This window comes from Fukomys damarensis, unplaced genomic scaffold, assembly GCF_012274545.1.
Source record: "Fukomys damarensis isolate Sample0158 unplaced genomic scaffold, DMR_v1.0_HiC HiC_scaffold_14, whole genome shotgun sequence".
Classification (NCBI taxonomy): Eukaryota; Metazoa; Chordata; class Mammalia; order Rodentia; family Bathyergidae; genus Fukomys; species Fukomys damarensis.
In genome coordinates, this window is record NW_022900926.1 from 72518046 (window position 1) to 72537848 (window position 19803).

General features: G+C 36.8%; 1 protein-coding gene across 1 annotated transcript in view; it reads right to left on the reverse strand.

Moving 5' to 3' along the window:
- Positions 1-55: 55 nt before the first annotated feature.
- Positions 56-19803, reverse strand: part of Ostm1 (osteoclastogenesis associated transmembrane protein 1) — a 59279-nt gene continuing 39531 nt past the window's right edge. The window contains exons 3-8 of the mRNA XM_010635331.2: positions 19404-19799; positions 17050-17164; positions 7699-7796; positions 4771-4938; positions 3417-3582; positions 56-239 (exon numbers count right to left, since the gene is read on the reverse strand). Coding sequence (XP_010633633.1) covers positions 184-239; positions 3417-3582; positions 4771-4938; positions 7699-7796; positions 17050-17164; positions 19404-19799 — 999 coding nt within the window. The 3' untranslated portion in view covers positions 56-183. The remainder of the gene's footprint in view (positions 240-3416; positions 3583-4770; positions 4939-7698; positions 7797-17049; positions 17165-19403; positions 19800-19803) is intronic.

Consider the following 19803-nt stretch of genomic DNA (forward strand, 5'->3'; position numbering starts at 1 on the left):
TTTTTTTTTTTTTTTTTTTTTTTTGGTACCGGGGATTGAACTCAGGTCCTTGCGCTTGCAAGGCAGGCCACTGAACCACTGAGCTAGATCCCCAGCCCTAGATCAGTTTTCTTCTTTCTGAACAAGTTGTGTCTTCCATCACTTATCCATGTGATATGATGTAGCATCTTCATTTTGTAGGTTTCAGTTTGAATTTTCTTGAATGTTTGCAAAACTGGTACTAGACTTTAGACGTTTGGCTAGATAAAACAAAAGTATATATTTTAAATTTAATTCTCTAACCAACATTATTTATCATCCCTATGAAAACCAGTTTTTGTCTTGAATATGAACAGGTCCAATCATTTTTTGGTTTTTGTTTTTTGAGACAGAGTCTCGCTTGTGGTGCTTGTTGGCCTTGAACTCACTATATAATACAGCTGGCCTTGAACTTGCAATCCTCTTTGCCTTAGCTTCCCAAATGCTCAGATTACAGGCATGTGTGTATGCCATCTGACCCTGTTTGAAAAGATCAGTCTTATGAGAAATAAAACCTAAGCTTTTTTCCCCTAATTTAAAAAAAAAAAAATAACTTTGAAACTACACGATGATTTTGTTATAAGCAGTACAAATAAAACAAGCATCACACATCTTCTTAAACATCACAATCTTAAATATGTAACATAGGTGAAAGTAAATTACTTAGAAAATAAAATAAAAGTGCTATAAAGTATATAATAATAAAATTACACATTTAGTGCTAGGCCCTGGGTTTGATCCTTGGTTCCAGAAAGGCAGGGGGGACCAAAAAATGTATTTAAAAGTCTAAACTAGAATCTAATCCAAATTCTTCTTAAAAGAATTTAGTGAAAACCACCTGAATCTGATAAAAGATATCCTCAAAGATTCTGCAGCAATCATTACCCTTAATTATGAAAACCTAAAACAATGCCCCTAAGATCTTGAACAAAACAAGAATACTTGGTCTTATTCAACATCATGCCTCAATTTAGTGAGTGAAACACAGCAAGAGAAAGAAAATGAAAGGTATACATATGGAAAGAAAAAAAACTGTCTCTATTTTCAGTTGAAAATAAACAAATTCAGGGGCTGGGAATACAACTTGGTGGCAAAGCCCATGCTTAGCAAATGTGAGGCCCTGAGTTAAATCCCCAGAACCACATGCACACAACTTAAATTGTCAAAAATGTAATGAGGTACACATTACACACACATACATAAATATAATGGCCATGAATGAAATAGGGTACAATTAGTTTTGTTTTGCTTTATTTTGGTACTGGGGATCGAACTTGGGACCTTGCACTTGGAGGCAGGTGGCGGCCCCACTGAGCTATATCCCTGGATGGGGTACAATCAGTTTTGATTATGATGTTCATGGGATTGAGTCATCAGGGTTAATAGAAAAAGTCATAATTATTTGGCTTGGCAGTATATTTTGCAACTTGTCTTGCGTTGGATAACTAGGAATCTCCTGACTTCAAAAGTCCCTAACACTGGACTAGAAGTTCTGATTAGGAAGATCTACAGTGGGCCCCAGGTAACTATATTTTTTAAACAGATAATTCTGACACACAGCCAAAGATGAGAGCAACTGCTCTAGCTTCTATCAGGGTCTCCCCTGCCCACCACAGTACATACAAAATAACAACACAACTCCCTGAACCAGTGCGATGCTTCAGCCTAAAGGGCAGACAACATTAAAATATAAAACTAAAAATAAACTAGCAGTCTATTTCTTAAACCTTCAATGGGTTTTGAAGCCAAACTAAATCTGTAGTTTGATTTTTTTGGTTTATTTTCTATTTACTTTATTTAAAATTACTAGAAGTGCTCTAGCTTCCAATTACTTAACAAACTGGCCAGGTAGCAATATTCATAGGTACATATAAAACTTTTTTCTCTGGTTGGATTAATCCCCACAACCTTTAAAATTTCACCCCTAGGATCATACAATGGTGAATTCCAAAACCCTTTACAGTGATCACTTTGGCAGCACATACACCAAAACCCTTAACAGAGTCTTACTGTGTGGCCCAACCACACCGTGTCTCTACCTGCATCACATGATATGCTTGACAAGTGCTCTCTACCTCTGAGCTATGTTGTCAGGTCCCTAGCATTTCTTTAAATGTGTTTAATGAGCAATGCTTCTGTGAAACACTAGTAATGTTCTACAAAGGTTCTACTCTCTAGTTTTGACACGTGCAACCTCAGGGTCTTTACCTTGTATTCCTGTACAATATGAAGCTCCTGAAAAGGACATGGTATGCAGTATTTCTCAATCTTATTTGACCCATACACTTTTCACAGGACTAGCAGTCATAGGACTAGTGTTTTGAGAAACACTAACATTAAATAAAATATAATGTTTCATTATCAAATATGGGCCAGTACTTTCTAGACACTGATATAATAGTGAACAAGGTAAAATTCTTGTTTTGATGAAGCTTAAATGACTTAAATTATTTAACTTACATTAGCTTAGTGATTGAATGCCATTAAAGATACATAAGAATGAAGGAAAGGATATATTTTTGGAATGAGGAAAGGCTAAAAGATCTCTGAACAAGTAACCTTCAAGTGAGACCTAGATGACCAGGAACAGGTTAGGAAAGTGAGCAGGGCATTGGACAGGAGTGGAGTGAAGAGCGAGAAAGACACGCCCACATAGCACAAACAAGGAGGAGAGGTGTGATGAGCCAGACAGCGGGAGGTGGGGCCATGTACAGCTTAGAGGGAGCACTATGGAAGAAAGCTTGGACTTTGATCCAGGTACAACAGGAACACACGGAGGGTTCCAAGTGGGAGAGGGACATGGAAGTCTGTGTTTAAAAAAATGAATGTGGCCAGGCACACTGGCACACATCTATAATCTCAGAACACAGGAGGCTGAGACAGAAGGATTGTAAGTCCAAGCCAAGCCTGGACAACCTAACAATTTAGCAAAACTTTGTCTCAAAATTTTAAAAAATTATAATAGCTCAGGATATAGCTCAGTGTGAAGGCCCTGGGTTCAATTCCCAGTACTGAGGAAAAAAAAATCAAATGGCATGTTAGCTATAATATCTTCTGTCACCTGTACTGTAGGTGGCTCTACAGCGACTCCCCAAAGAGCTGTCTCCATCTCTGTCTACTACTGCCATGCCAGGACCACAATGCCCTGTCACTGTTCCTCTGCTGCTGCTAACCTTACTCTAGGGGAAATCTAGACTTAGTCTAATTTGGTTAATCATCTGAAAGATGCTGTCCTTTGATTTTTAGTTATCTATGCTTACACAAAATTCTCACACATCTCTTCCATTTATAAGCATAACTGTAAAATGTAAAGCAGAGATCCATTTTAGGCTAATATACTTCAAATCTTTTACATACAGGCTGTTATCTAAACAAATGAATAACTATAAAAAACTTACGTAGAATGAGTTTGCGTTTCTTTTGTTCTGAGTGAAGAAAGCTGCTAAGGTAGAAGACAACAGGGAGAAAGAGGATGAACACAGAAACAGCAATTATAGGCACTGTGTCACTGTGAGGGTGCCAACAGTTGAAAGTTCGACTCCAGAGTTTTCGAGTAATGTTCATCTGGGAAGAACAAATGATATTATTCTAGTTTGTATTTTATTTGACTTCGTCTTCTTATAATATTTTGTTAATGTCCAAACAGGCACTCAGAATTTAAACTAAATGTACTGAAGGTTGAGGACAACTTCTTTTGCCAGGGAAATACACTGATTATTAATAATTAGTCACTGTTTACATTTAAATACTGACCAGAGTACTCCAGAATGTCAACCATTCATAGCTTTCAAACAGAGAACTTACATGAGTAGAAATGTAGTTGATTCTATTTTCTTCCTTAAATATTACTTACCTATTGAGAGCCTACTACAAAATAAATACTATTCTAGGTAACAGTAATAGAGCAATAAAAACAAAAGTCCATGGCACAGCTATTTTAAGTGCTTTTATCATCTTGAACGTTACTGTCCCACTACAGTTTCTCTGAGCTGCTATAACTCATGCTCATTATTCTCAACTTGCAATCTTATTAATTTGATTTCTAATTCTCTACTCTGAAACTATTTGTTTCCTCTAATTGCTCAATTCTCAGCATCAGGGCCTAAAAAGGCATGATCGCCACCTGGTGGTGTTCCATGTAAAGGCAGGCTATAAAGACAAAAGTTTTTTGTTGACAATTCAATCGATAATACATTTATTAAGAACTCACTATATTCCAGACATTATCCTACATACTGAATGATGAAAACAAAAGATTAGGTCCTTCACCTCATGTGGCTTACATTTTAGTCAGTGGAGCCATCCTATAAATGAATACTGTCAGACTATAATAGATGTAAAGAAATAATATGATAGAAAGTGACTGAACAATAGATTCTGAAACACATTATAGCAAAACTAGAAACTTTTTTTTTTTTTGGCACTGGGGATTGAACCCGGGTCCTTGCTCTTGCAAGGCAGGTGGCAGAACTACTGAGCTAAATCCCCAGCCCCCCTAGAAACTTCTTTAACAAGTGTACAAGAAACTGAAATGTAAACATATCACAATGCCCACACCTTATAAAGTGCCTCATTAATTTCCATTCAATTTAGTAGGACAGAATATTCTAAAACCTTACAATTTTATAACTACCATAGCTGTTTCTGATTGAAGACAACATATGCAGACTTCAATGAAGCTCTGAAAGAGGTAACACCAAGGGTACATTGAACGACATTGTAAAATATTCATCTCCTGAGGAAAGTACTTACTGCATCTTCCACATCAATGCATAAATGTGTTCCAGGTTCAGCCTTATTTTTAAGTTCGTTCATTTTTTGCATTTCACTGTACAGACTATTTAGATTTTTGTAATTTTCACAGCAGCTTTTGCATACCTCTGAGTAATTTCTGGGTGGTAGAAGACTGTGTGTGCTCCCCTAAAATGATAAAGGCAGACGTAATGCAAAGAATAAACACTATATACACCTCTGTAACGTAAACTACTGGCATTTGCCCTCCCAGGACAGGTGACAATATGGTATGCTGATGTGCTGAGGTGTGATGGGCAAGATCTCTGTGCTACAGTCACAAAGGATTCTAGGCCTGGTCTGTGAAGCCCATGGCAAAACATTTGGCACTTCCTTAGGTGTACTTAAATTTTGAAAACCACTGCACCAGCCATTGTTAAATGAGGGTAATACAATCCACCAATATGAAAATAACAAATTTCTTGTTATCTCATCATTAACATGTCTGCACTTCTCTATTCTACTCTTGCTGAATAAGTAAAATATGTCCTTGCCAGGGCTAACTTCATCAAAATTATTATGATTAAGGCAGAACTTTTATAATGAGAAGATAAAGGGCACTAAAACTGTGCCATGAAATTCTTGTCACAGGCTCAGAATCCAGGCCTTTGTAGTCAACAAAAAGGGACATATTTCAAAAAGAATTGGTTAGCCTACAATATGGGTAGAGATAACATATAAATTAGTAAATTAGCAATCTCAATTTTTTCTACTTTTAGATTGACTCCTGTTTTCTTAAGAACAAGATTATAACTCTGCTTTCTATTTACTTTCTTCTTTACCATAGCATGGAGAAAAGACATTAATTCAATGGTAGAGTCTTGCCTAGCATGCAGCAGGCCCTGAGTTCAATTTCCTAGCTCTGCAAAAAATAAAAAAAACAAAAAAAAGAAAGGAAAAAAAAAGATTTTAAAATTTTTAAAAGGAATTTATACGTTAGATATAATACTCCTAATTTAACAAAAATCTCGATTTAAGGTTTCAGATTATTTCAATTAATTATGAATATGGAATTCTATCTTGATTTAGGAAAGAATAAGTAGATACTGTTTAATCTTACAAACTGAAAGAGAACTATAGATTCAAATATATTTCTTTAAAATTTTAAGATAAAAACATGTTTAAGGGATAGCGATTTAGCTCAATGATGTTGCAGCCTGCCTTGCAAGTACAAGGTTCGAGTTCAATGCCAGGTACCAAAAAAAAAAAGTTTAAATTGCCAGATATGGTGGTACAAACCTGTAATCCCAACACTTGGGAGGCTGAGGTAAGAAGACTGCCATGAGTTAGAGGCCAGCCTGGGCTACATAGTGAGTTTAAACCCAACCTGGACTACACAGCAAAATCCTGTCTCAAATTAAAAAAAAAAAAAAAAAAATGTTTAACTGCAAAAAATGGAACTACAGAAGTACTAAAACAAATTTTAGAATTACTGTGTGAAAAAAGCCTTTTTAATGAGTCACAAATAGCACAGGCCATTTTAAAAATGGAGGAATTTAACAAAATTAAGATTTTTTTCTTGACAAAAGAAAAACAATAAAAAACTAGGAAAAAATGTGCAACTCGTACCACATGAAAAGTGCTAATTTCCTTCAAACACATCTCTTAAAACACTAGTCTGAAACCAAAAATTTCCTGGTAAGTTCCAATGCCAAAATTCAAAGATCAGAGAAGGAGAAAACAAAAATCTGTAAGGTAGGATCCTTAAAGACTACTCTGATATCATAATTCAATATTCAAAGTTATTTTACTAAACAATGCCTTTTAGAGTACATGAAATATATATATATATATATTTTTGTGTGTTCAAAAAAAAAAAAAAAAAAAAAAAATGTTTAACTGCAAAAAATGGAACTACAGAAGTACTAAAACAAATTTTAGAATTACTGTGTGAAAAAAGCCTTTTTAATGAGTCACAAATAGCACAGGCCATTTTAAAAATGGAGGAATTTAACAAAATTAAGATTTTTTTCTTGACAAAAGAAAAACAATAAAAAACTAGGAAAAAATGTGCAACTCGTACCACATGAAAAGTGCTAATTTCCTTCAAACACATCTCTTAAAACACTAGTCTGAAACCAAAAATTTCCTGGTAAGTTCCAATGCCAAAATTCAAAGATCAGAGAAGGAGAAAACAAAAATCTGTAAGGTAGGATCCTTAAAGACTACTCTGATATCATAATTCAATATTCAAAGTTATTTTACTAAACAATGCCTTTTAGAGTACATGAAATATATATATATATATATTTTTGTGTGTGTGTGTCTGTGGCGGGGGGACACATATTTTATTTTTTTTCTCATTGAGTTGGTACATTTTAGGTATACAGTACAGTTACATTCATCATTGAGATCTTGTACCTTTACATGATAGGTTTTGATTCTCATTTTTTCCCCTTATCCCTGCCCTCCCTTCACCCCCTCCTCCCTTCCCTATTTACAAATACTTTATTTCCATTTTTTCATTTTCTCATTTTCTTCTCTTATTACATGAAATATATTCTTAAAATATTGAGGCAAAGAGTAAGCTTCCCATAGACAGAATCACACTGCATCGCAAAATACTTTATTACATAAACAAAGTTCAAGTATATAACTGTGTTTTAATTAGATAACTACATGTCTCAGCTAATGTTTCCACATTCATTATCTTATCAGATCTTCACTACAAAATACTGAAGGAACACAGAGTAGATATTACTATTCCTACTTTTAAGTGAGAGAACTGAAGTTTTAATGATTTGTAACTAGAACTCAAAAGAAAATGCAGGTCTACTAATTCCTCTACATCACAAGTATGCACAAATATCAATTAATGCTATAAAAACTCAGAAATACATTATGCATTTGTACAAGATAGCATTTTCATTTCAAATATATTTAAAATACCTGAAGGTTACTCTCAAAGCAGGACAAGGTTTGATTAAACAGACTGAGGAAAGATACTGTAGAGTTTGATAATTCTTCACTGTTGTTTGTTAAACAATCTGTTAAAAAAAGAAGTGTGTATTATCAGCAACAATCATCCAGTTATTGCTATTTTATGGTGTCAGGGCCTTGTACATGCTAGCTACACTACGTTGTCATTTGGTTTGTAAGCTATCGCCTCTATTTTTCACTACAGAAATTCTTTACTCCAACAAACATGAAGTATTCCACCTAAAGTGTTCCAAGTACACTGAAACATTTCTTTCTCCAGTTAAAAAAAAGAGAGAGAGAGAGATAACCATTTTCATGAAAATCTTAAAATAATCACATACCCAGTACCAAGTAAAATTTAAAGTGACAATGAGGCTTAGAAAAAAGGATTACAAATTCAAGATCAGCCTGGGCAACCTTAATAAGATCCTATCTGAAAATAAAAGAAAAATTTAAAATGGACTGAGGACTTGCTAAGAACTTGCCAAGCATGCGTGAGGCCCTGGGTTTAATTCACAGTGCTGCAAACAAACAAACAAATTTTAAATTGCCCTTTAGTGGTGAAAAGGGTCTTAATCATGAACATCAGCTATTAAATGTTGCTTTAATATTGCTGTTTAGCTATAAGACTGCTTATCCTACCTTAATTTTACCTAAATTATGATGTCATTTTATCCTTGTATCAAATCTAGTAGTTCTGTGTCTCTTCCAACTTCAATAGTGGGTAATTTTTTTTTTTTTTTTGGTGGTACTGGGGATCGAACTTGGGTCCTTGCTCTTGCAAGGCAGGCTCTGGAACCACTGAGCTAAATCCCAGCCTCAATAGTGGGTAATTTTTATACCTACAATGTATTAACTATTATTATTCTCTAGTTATTGTTATGAAATTTTGTTTTATTTTTCACAGCAGAGTGCTTCTTATATATTCTTTATTAATATTTACTTGTATTACAGTAAAATAAAAATTTCTTCTATTCAAGACAGTTAAAATTACAGTATTTATAAAAAAGAAATTTACAAGGAAAGATTCTGAAAACCAAAAAGATTCAATCTTTTCTGTTTTACTGACAGACATTTACTTTTTTTGTTTTGCTATTTGTTGTTGTTTCTGGTGCCCTGAGGCTTGAACTCAGGTAGTTATTTACTTTTTGCTTAAAATAATTTGAAAATTGAATTAAAAGGTAATGTAAACTGGTCCTTTAGATAAGTACTGCATTAATGCTGTAACATTAAAATATTTTTCAGCAACTGCTAGAGAGGTGGTGTTAGAAGGCATAGGGAGTTCCTGTATATAATGGGGTTAAAAATGTCATTATTAAAGAGCCCTGACTTTCTGATTCAAAATAAACAAAGTTCAGTAAATTCTTCTTATCCTTTTGCAGAAATTGGGAGCACAAGGTTAAAAACAGTAGGGAGATATATATTTCATAAATTAGTATCTTAGCCGGGGATTTAGCTCAGTGGTCCCACCACCTGCCTTGCAAGCACAAGGACCTGAGTTCGATCCCCGGTAAAAAAAAAAAAAAAAAAAAATTTGGTATCTTAACAACTATTAGTAATAACAAGGCTTCCTATAAGCACTAAGTGAAGTGGTCATTATGAATATTCCTCTTCTCAGATAATCAATGATGCCTCATCGAGGACAGATTAATATAGCTTCTGTCTCAGCGAGGGCTCCATCTTCAGCTGAAGAGACATTCTTAATGTGGTAAGGACTCATGCTAGGACCGTAGATACTAAACCTACTAAATCACCCTAACAGGAATTATGTGCCTTTAAATATAGTATTTGGCATCTATTAAGAGCTTATATTAAAGATGTTGGCTGTTTTCAAAATTAGTTTTATAGACAACACAATCACCAACTCCTGAAACACATGTCAAGTTTCAGAAAATACAAAATAAACTGGGGAACTCTGTAATCAAGAAAAGTTATTTTCTTAACAAGAAAACTAAGACATTTAAAATTATCTGATACAAATAAATGACTCTAACACTTAGTAAATTTCCATCAAATAATGGGAAAGAAGGGGCTGGGGATTTAGCTCAGTGGTTCGGGTGACCTGCCTTGCAAGCGCAAGGACCCAAGTTAAATCCCTGGTACCGCCCCCCCAAAAAAGGGAAAGAATTCTGATTCACTGACCTATTCAACCAGTAAGTTTTCCTGTTGATTTTTCAATCACCAAGGCATAAGTTATATATGCCAATTTAAAGTTAATTTTCAGTTCAATCCCCGGTACCAAAAAAAACCCCCCAAAATATAGTTAATTTTCCTTTGAAGAATCAGAATGTACATCAGAATTGCACAATAGTTCAATAGCATCATTATGCTCCCTATAGATACAGGTTGCTCAAAAAAAAAAAAAAAAAAAAAAAAGAGTGGGTTTCCAGTAGATAAGAACAAAACAAATATCTGAACTCATTAATTTGGGGGCTTATCTTATTACAGTAGTACTTCATGTTGCCTTATTTTGGAGGGTTTTTTTTTTTGGTACCGGGGATAGAACTTGGGTCCTTGCACTTGCAAAGCAGGCTGCAAACCACTAAGCTAAATCCTCAGCCCTATGCTGCCTTGTTTACCAAAGATCTAAAACATTTTTTTAAAAAGCAGCCCATGGTCTCACCAAATTTGGTCACTCTTACTACTCGACTGTCCTATGCACAAGATAACCAACAAGGGTCTCAATAACAAGGCCATCTCTATGTCAACAGTACCTTCCTGATAACAGGCTTTAATCCTGTACAGGAGATAAAACCTTTACTTCTTACCAGTCATTCTCCACAAGAAAACAGTTCTCATTTTGAGTACTGGGAGAAGGAAGTACTGGGCTCTTGAAACTTCTGACTTTCCATCAACATCCAAGAGCTCATTTCCTACAAAGACTAGTGTCTTTCAAAGACATGGGGATTCTAGAGAATAGGGAGTGGAGTGGTACAGGGATGGCACTCTCTTCTCCATTCAACTCCTAGGGTGCCAACCCCTTTTCAAGCTACATCGAGCAGAATGGAAAGGTTTTGGGTAGCATACCATTTTTGTTTTTTGGTGCTGGGGATCAAACTCAGGTCCTTGTGCTTGCAAGGCAGGTGGTGGTATAACCATTGAGCTAAATCCCCAGCCTGGTAGGGCATTAATTTTAATAATATTCCTTATAATAATATTTTATATTTTTAAATAATACTTTACAAACATTCCAAGTGTCACTAATGGTTTGAAAATTGTCACACATCACTTAACAATAGGGCTACATTAAGGTGTTTACTACAGTGTGTGGACATGACACATCACAAATCTAGACAGTAGCTTACTACACACCTGGGAAGTAAGGTAGAGCCTATTGCCCCTTGACTACAAGCCTACACAGCATGCTACCGTGGGCAATTATAAAACAATAGTAAGCATTTATGTAAAAAAGCATCCAAACACTAAAAATGCACAGTAAAAACATAGCATAATAGACAGAAAACGGAGCTACACCTGCACAGGGCACTCACATGAATGGAGCCTGCAGGACTGTAAGTTGCTCTGGCTAAGTCAGCAGTATTAAGTGGTTAGTGAGTGTGAAGGCAGAGGACATGAAGACAATTACTACAGTAATAGATTATGGAAATACTGTTCACTAAGGCTGTACTATATTTAATACTTTTTCTTCAACAGCAACAAAAACAACAATCCTTAGCTTGCTGTATAAACTTTTAAATTTTTTATCTTTTTGTCTCTTCTGTAATTTACCTTTAGCTTAAACTACAGATACATCAGTCAGCTGGATAGAAATGCTCTTTCCTTTAAAAATGTTTTTTCATTCCTTTTGTGCTTGTGTATGTGTTTTCTGGAGATTGAACCCAAGGGCATATGCATGCTGAGCAGTACTCCACCACTAAGCCACACCCCTAGCTTTTTTTTTTTTTTTTTTTTTTTGTGGTACCTGGAATTAAACTCAGGACCTTGCACTTGGGCAACAGGTATGGGGTCACTGAGCTAAGTCCCTAGCCCTATTTTTCTTTCTTTATAGCCTTATCCTATAAGCTTTTTTCTTTTGTTTTTCTTTTTTCTAACTTCTTTTGTTAAAACCTAAGGCACAAATGTGTACATTAGTCTAGGACTACACAGGGTCAGATTGATTACTATGACTCTTTCATCTGCACATCTGTTACCCAGTATATTGCCTGTAGGCTAGAAATTGACCTAACTTAACTTCTACTTCACCCTAATCTTGTTTCTTTTTTTTGGTACCAGGGATTAAACTCAGGACCTTGTACTTGCAAGGCAGGTAGTGGCACCACTGAGCTAATTCCCAGGCCCCTGATCTTGCTTCCTTAAGAACAGGATGTCTGGAGGCCAGAAGCTTCTCTTCAAATAGCCAGTCAAAACTGGTTGCATCTAAGATGGCTGCCAGAGTGACCATCAGGTAACCTCCAACTCCAGTTTGTTTGTTCTTTCAGTGCAGGGGATCAAACTCAGGACCTTGCACTTGCAGGCAGGCATGGTGCCACTGAGTTAAATCCCTGGCCCTCCAACTCCATTTTAATTCTATCTGCACGCTAAATGACACATTTCCTATCTCCACTGACATGATGGCCACTGGAGAGAATCAAAAGGACTAAAATTCTCAGAAAATCTCTACCCATTCCCAGAAAAATCATGAATATTTCTTCTCTTTATTTAGCCTATCCATGTTCCTCACTTCTTTTGACTTCCCTAACTTTTAAGGTTTGAGAAACTGATTTGCAAGTTTATTTTTCACTCCTCCTATATTTGGCCAAAAATAAAAGTCTCCTTTGGTACCAATGAGAGCTGAGTTTCATTTACTGGGTTCCATGCTTATGAGAGGGAAAAGACTCTGGTTTGGAGTCAAAAACTGTTAACACTGTCTCACTGGAAGGTCTTCAGGGATGATGGCAATCATGGAGCTCTCATCCCCTAGATCAGTGATGGTGAACCTTTTAGAGTTTTCAATGATAACAAACAGCCTCCTGTGGCATGCAGGCAATAGGTTCACCACTATTGCCCTAGATAATGATACTTTCACTAGGCAGCATGAGGGATCTGCCTGAAAATATAGTAATTATCAATGACACAGTAATTACATTACTATCAAGTATTGTGCACTATAATATGCAATTATATGCACTATCTTTTCATATGACTGGCAGCAAAATAGGTTTGGTTGTTTACATCACCATCACCACAAAAAAGTGAGTAGTGTGTTATGTCTGGACCACTACAGCAGTACAAGGAATTTTTCACCTGTCATCATTTAACAGGATCAACTTTGTATACATAGTCTGCTGTTGAGTGAAATGTCACTATGCCACACATGACTATATATTCCCTCAAATTCATGTGTTGAAAATATTTTTTTTCAGGCAAGGGTCTATGTTGTGCAGTCTGGCCTCAAGGGCTTAGGCTCCAACAATCTTCTTGCCTGAGCTTCCCAAATTAGCACTACAGGTACCACAATACCTGAGATAGATAGGTATATATAGATATCTGTATCTGTAGATCTATATCTATCTCTCTCTCTCTCTCTCTATATATATATATATACATATACACATACATATATACATATACATATATATATATATGTATATGTATATATGTATATGTATGTGTATATGTATATATATATAAATTTTTTTTTTTTTGGTACTGGGGCTACAGATGCAGTGCTTGCCTAGTATGCATGAGGCCTTGGCTTTGATCTCACTGAAAAAAGAAAAAACCAAATAGGTGAAAGCTGAAGTACATTTGAAAAGACACAACAAGGAAGGGTTTTTGGAGGTGATTAGGTCATGAGGGCTCCCCTCTTGTGAATGGGATTAAGGCCCACACAAAAGCAGCTTCTCGTGCAGTTTTGTCATTTTTTTGCTTTTCCACTTTTCTCATATGTGCAAACACAGCATGTATCCCTTTTGTCATGTGAGGACAGAAGAGACAATGCCACCTTTGAGGAACAGAGTTTCATCAGACACTGAACCTGCTAGTGTCATGATCTTGGATGTCCAGCCTCCAGAACTGTGGGAAATATATTTCTGTTGTTTATAAATTACTTCATTTGTGACGTTCTGTCATAACAACACAGACTGAGGTAGCCCTTTTAATTCATTGAAGAATATTTTTACCTATATAATTAGTTTTGCATTTAGTAGCATAAGAGAAATAGATATTTTCTGCCAGGTACAGTGGTACACACTTATAATCCAGGCTAGTTAGGAGGCTGAAGTGGGAGGATTCCAAGTCTGAGGCCAACCTGGGCAACTTAGTAACATCCTGTCCTAAACTAAACCAAACTAAAATAAAGTAAAATTGGCTGGGGATGTAATTCAATGGTTAAGTACTTTCCAAGCATGATGAAGCCCTGGGTTTAATCAGCAGTACTGGGTGGGGGGGTACTGATCTTTGTTCTTTGGTAACTTTTTTTCTTGCCCATTTTTACTTATAGGTACCAGACTAAAAACTCTCAAATGTTGTCATCAGATCAGCTGTGTATCTGCAAATTCAATAATAAGATCATTAGAAAAAGGTAACAGATGGCAAATAATCCAGAAATTTGTTTTTGAATACTTACTCTACTACTTTTGTATGCATATAAAAAGACAGCATCCTAAGCAAACTTTTTTTTCTCTAGGCAAACTTTTTTTTTTTTTTTTGTACCAGAGAGCAAACTCAGGACCTTGTGCTTGCGAGGCATGTACGCAAACTTTTAACTGGGCACAATTAATTTAAAATTTTAGCATGTCCTGATTGTCTTCTTCCATTTTATTAAAAGAGCAAATACACTTTATATTCCTTTACACTTTTTGAAAGACTCATGATTAAAACAAAATGACAGATTCCTACCTAGATAGGTAGGAAGTTGATTTATTTAAAATAAAATAAGATAGCAAAGATCCAACAAAATGAACAGCTTTGATCAAGGATCAATGCAGTTGCATGAGAAATCTGATGCTGCTGGGGATATTGCTCAGCAGAGTGCTTCCCAAATATGGAAGGCTCAACCTCGGAAGAGAGAGACGGAGAGCAAGCAGGGTTGGGGACATTTGATACTTATGCTTTATCACTACTGGAAACTGACATTAGAAAATGTAAAATTAATTCTACTTTAAAATTTTTCTTTCATATTATGCAGTATTCATTGATATTTAGGGGGCCTGGGATTTAGCGCAGTGGCACCACACCTGCCTGGCAAGTGCAAGGTCCTGAGTTCAATCCCTGGAACTGGTGGGGGAAAAAATTGATATTTAAGGGGAAAAAAAGCATGTTAACATAATTTTAGTAAAAGATTAGGCTTTCTGCCATATGAAATATGTCTGCAGTACAAAAGTTGAACTTTAGCCTGAAGCCTGAGTCTATCCAGAATGGATGGAACCAATTTTGACATGTCACTGATAAATAAGCTTTGAAAAACAAACCAAAGAACCACAGTATATTCTACCTTTACCTTTTTGTAAACCATGTTTGTGGATACCTTCTGTTTTACCATAAGGCTGATATATTTCAATATTTTGAAAAATCAGTATAAGTTTTGAATTGGCAGAGGTAACCTAATCAACTACCATTATGTTTGGTACTAAGAGATACACCTTTCAATAAAATTATTGGAATGCAATCCAAAAAAAAAAGTTGAACTTTAGTGGGTCTAATTAGAGTGTCTTTATATTTCTTAAAATGGGAGACTGCAATTAATTTGTCAAATGGCAGTTTAAAAAACAAAAGCTCAGTGGTAGAACATGTGCTTAGCATTCTCAGAGCCTTGGGATCAATCATACCATATAAAAAAAATACAGATATTAACTTATAAAAAACTGTCTACTCAGATGAACAATCATAAAGACTTTTGGATTCAGTGATAGACTATCTGCAGTTTATTCACACCCTTTCATCCTCCTCATCTCTCACTCGGCTTATTGTGAAGTTCAAATTTAGACAAGGGTTATGAAAAAAATGTAACGGGAAATTATATTGAGTTGCTGATTTGTTATTTACCTTGCTTAGTTAGCGTCCATGTTCTCCTTCCTTTGGATTCCTTTCCTTATAGCATCAGTATCTCACTACATTCTAAGAGACTATGCTTTAGGTTAGAATGTTTTGTTAAATCTTGTCGTTTTTTAAATGATCTGAGTAACTCTTTGAATTTTTCACAAAATTTTCCTATTACCCTTATTAAATAGGAATACAAAGAGCATTATTAGAAGCGCTTCCATATAATGAGGTAAAGATTAAGTTAAAATCATTATTTAGTAAGATGATTCTATAATTTTATTAAAGCATTTATTTGCTGGCCTTCCTTTGGTAATATCTGTATATCTTTCTCCCTCACTAAATTATAAAAGTGGGAAGGTACGAATACCTAGCAGTATTCAATACATCTGAATTCAGAACATATCTGAATTTGAGCTGGGCGTGGTGGTACACCCCTGTAATCCTAGCGGGAGGCTGAGGCAGGAGGATCTCTGTGAGTTGAGATCAGCCTGGGCTACATAATGAGTTCCAGGTCAGTCTCAACTACATAGTGAAACCCTGTCTCAAAAAACCGAAAAAAGGGCTAGGTCAGCGGTTCGGTGACCTGCCTTGCAAGCGCAAGGACCCAAGTTCAATCCCTGGTACCAAAAAAAAAAAAACCAAAACCATATTTTGTTACACAAAAACACAAACCTACAGAGTTGGTAAAATAGATGTAAAAGCCTCATACACCACTTGACATATTATAAATGTTGCAACTATTACTGAAGTTAATATTTCTTAAACATGTGCCAGGGAGTGAGCGGAATGCTTTTTTATAATTTCTTTCACTTAATTTTTAAAACAATCATTTAAACAGGTTCCAATATTACCACCAATTTACAAACAAGAAAACTGAAGTTACAAGAGGCAAAGTTATCTGCCCAAAATCTGACAAGTGATAAGTAGTAGAGCTTAAAATCAAATCCATGTCTGACTTCAAAGCTCCTTATTATTAATGGCTACCCTCTTCGAATGTTCAGTATTTGCCCAAATAGTTACCTCTAGCACCCTATGTGCTAATGGCAGTTCATTTGAACTTAGTATAAAAAGTATCAGTCGGGCATGGTGGCACACGCCTATAACCCCAGCACTCAGGAAGCTGAGGCAGGAGGATCGCTGTGAGTTGGGAACCAAAATGTGCTACGTAGTGAGTTCCAGTTCAGTTTCAACTACAGTGAGACCCTGTCTCAAAAAACAAAAAACAAAAAACAAACAAACAAAAAAATCACCTAGCTTCAGAGATTCTAAAATTCACTAAATGATACCTGATATCCATACTACTGTATCATAATTGAAACATGAAAATGAATTACTTACTTGCACAATTTGCCTTCTGCCATGTGGTATTAAAAAACTCAGAGAGAAGTACAACTATGTGCATTCTATCTGCCATTAAGAGACTTCTGGCACAACTCTGACTTTCTGAAGTATTCTGCAACAAAAGAAGATAGAAAAATACAATCTGAGTATTTTCAGATTTCCAAACAACAACTTGGGGTAATAACTTTATAAGAATAATTAACATATTCATTAGAAATGTTTTAAGATTTTGTTTGCTATAATCAGATAATGATGGTATTAATAAGTGTTAAACAATGGTGGTAATTATAATGCTAAGTTATGAAAATTATATAAGATAAAACAAAATTATAAACCGTAGGCCAGGAATTTAGCTCAGTAGCATCACACCTGTAAAAATGATAATTTGTTTAAAAAGTGAAAATGGTAAAAATAATAGTAAATAATTAGTAGTTGATATCAAGTTCATTTGCAAAAGAAGATCTTGCTTCTGAAGTATGTGCTGTCATAATAAAACTCTCAGCGCATGGGCTGCGTGTCACCATCTTTTTGTGCACAGGAAAAGTTCTGTTACACTAGTCACCAAATGCAGCAACAGATGTCTCTGGATAATGAAAATGCGACAATTTTAATTTTCACTTTTGCTTCTCTCATGCTAAATTTTTCTACAGCAAAACATTTACATATATTTTTAAATGCTGGGTAAATGATCACAAATTATTCGGTTTCATCTTTTGGGCAATTCCTGGTTCAAAGTCTTATAATCCACAAGAAAATCAGTGATACATCCAGTGAGCATACAGTTTGTACTGAGATTTAAAAATACAAGTGTTTTAGGCAGATGAAGCCACATGCCGACTTAATCATCTATTTCCTTTCCCTTGTGCCTCAAGTGAAGAACTAAATCCTGCAGGTCCTTCATTCTTTCAAAGCTACTGGATGGCTACTTAAAAAATCCTGGAGTTTTGCAGATGAAAACTCCCACGTATATCCACCCATAAAATATAAGAGTGCCATCAACAACGGCGCTTCAACAGCCTCCCTGCAGACAGACTGACCAGAAGTTATATACTGTGATGCCTATCAGTGCAGTATCTCCAGAGAAAGAACTGACCAGCCACACAAGGGGATAAAGGAAGTCAGGGGGGCTTAAAAGAATTCGTGCTTTAAAATACTGCTGACATTCATTTTGGAAAGATTACCCTCTTACTGTCATCTCGTTAAAAGATGAATCCAAATGAGTAATGCAGGGCTAGGGATTTAGCTCAGTGGTGCTGCACCTGCCTGGCAAGCATAAGGTCCCAAGTTCAATCCCTGGTACAAAAAAAAAAAAAATAATGCAAACAAATCCCTTGTTTGTGCAAAATAATAGATTTCTTATGAATAGCAGACTGACTTAAAGCAAGATGCAATTACATACAAGTTTATATTCAGATCAACTATGATTTATGAAATTCCCACCATATCTTCATTAGATTATGTGCTGTCTTCACATTACAGGAGGAACTTTCACATGCCCCAATCCCAACATTATTGCACATGTTTTTCCTTTGTCATCCTCATGACTCTCACCAGTCCTGAACTCTAATCCTTTCCTAGTCCATACCCTCTACAGTACATGGGGCAGGGACTGTGCCTTCCTTTTTCTGGTCCCACAGCACCTAGCAAATGAGCAGAAGAGCTCTCAAGGTATCGAAAATGGAGGGCAGATTTAGCATACCTTAAAGTTTTAAATCCCATACACAGAGAGTTATTTCTGTCAGTTTCCTTTTATCCCCCACTTTATAGATGAGAAAACAGGCAGAGAGAATGCATCTTGCCCAGAGTATAACTGCACTCCTGACCCAACTAACTCCGCACCATCTTCATCACTGACATGGATGCCCCAACATATTTCTTTTAACCCTTGTGAAAGCCACATCAAGGCAGCTGGTGGTTTTTGTTTTGGGGTTTTAGTTCCCCCCTCCCACTTTACATGGGAGGAAACTAAGGTTCTGAAAAGATCATTAACCCAAAGTCACACTGCTAGAAATTAGTGGGGCGGAACATTTCTGGCTACAAAGCTCAACCTTCTAACCAATACCAGCTTCTCCACTTCACTTGTGGTTTCAGGAAAATATTCTTCCTGGGAACTCCAGGCTTTACAGGTGTTGATTCCTAACAAGAGGATGCCGCACAGCACCTATAGTGGTAGAAACCGACCCCCAAAGCGCCATATGCCACCTTTTACTGCTGCCCCAAACTACACAGACAACAGCCCAACCCCCGTTTCTGACGCTGGAAAAACGGAGACCCCTAGAGTTGACCATCACCACCTCCTCTTCCTCTGCCAGCCCTCCCCGCCACAGCGCCCGGGTGTCTCTTCTACCCACCCCTACGGCGCGGCTGATGATGTCCATCTTGCCGGCGACCTGTTGGAAGAGCGGGTAGCAGGTCTGGCAGAGGCGCACGGGCCGAGCGCTGCGCACCAGGCACCCGGTCAGCTCTGCGCTGCTGTTGGCGAAGTCCAGCAGCATCTCCCGGCACTCGGGATTCAGGTCCGGCAGGTCCGGGGGTAGCGACAGCGGCCCCAGAGCTCCGCCCCTCATCAGGGACAGGGGCAAGTCCTCCACCTCCAGCAAGTGCTTCTCAGACAAGAGGTCCGGAAAAATCCCGCGCGGGCTGCGGACGAAAGGGAGCGCGCCCAGGGCCAGCCTCGACCACAGCAGCGGCACCAGCGGCAGCCGCCGCAGCAGCGACGACCTCCGCGACGCCACAGTCCGGTCCGGCTCC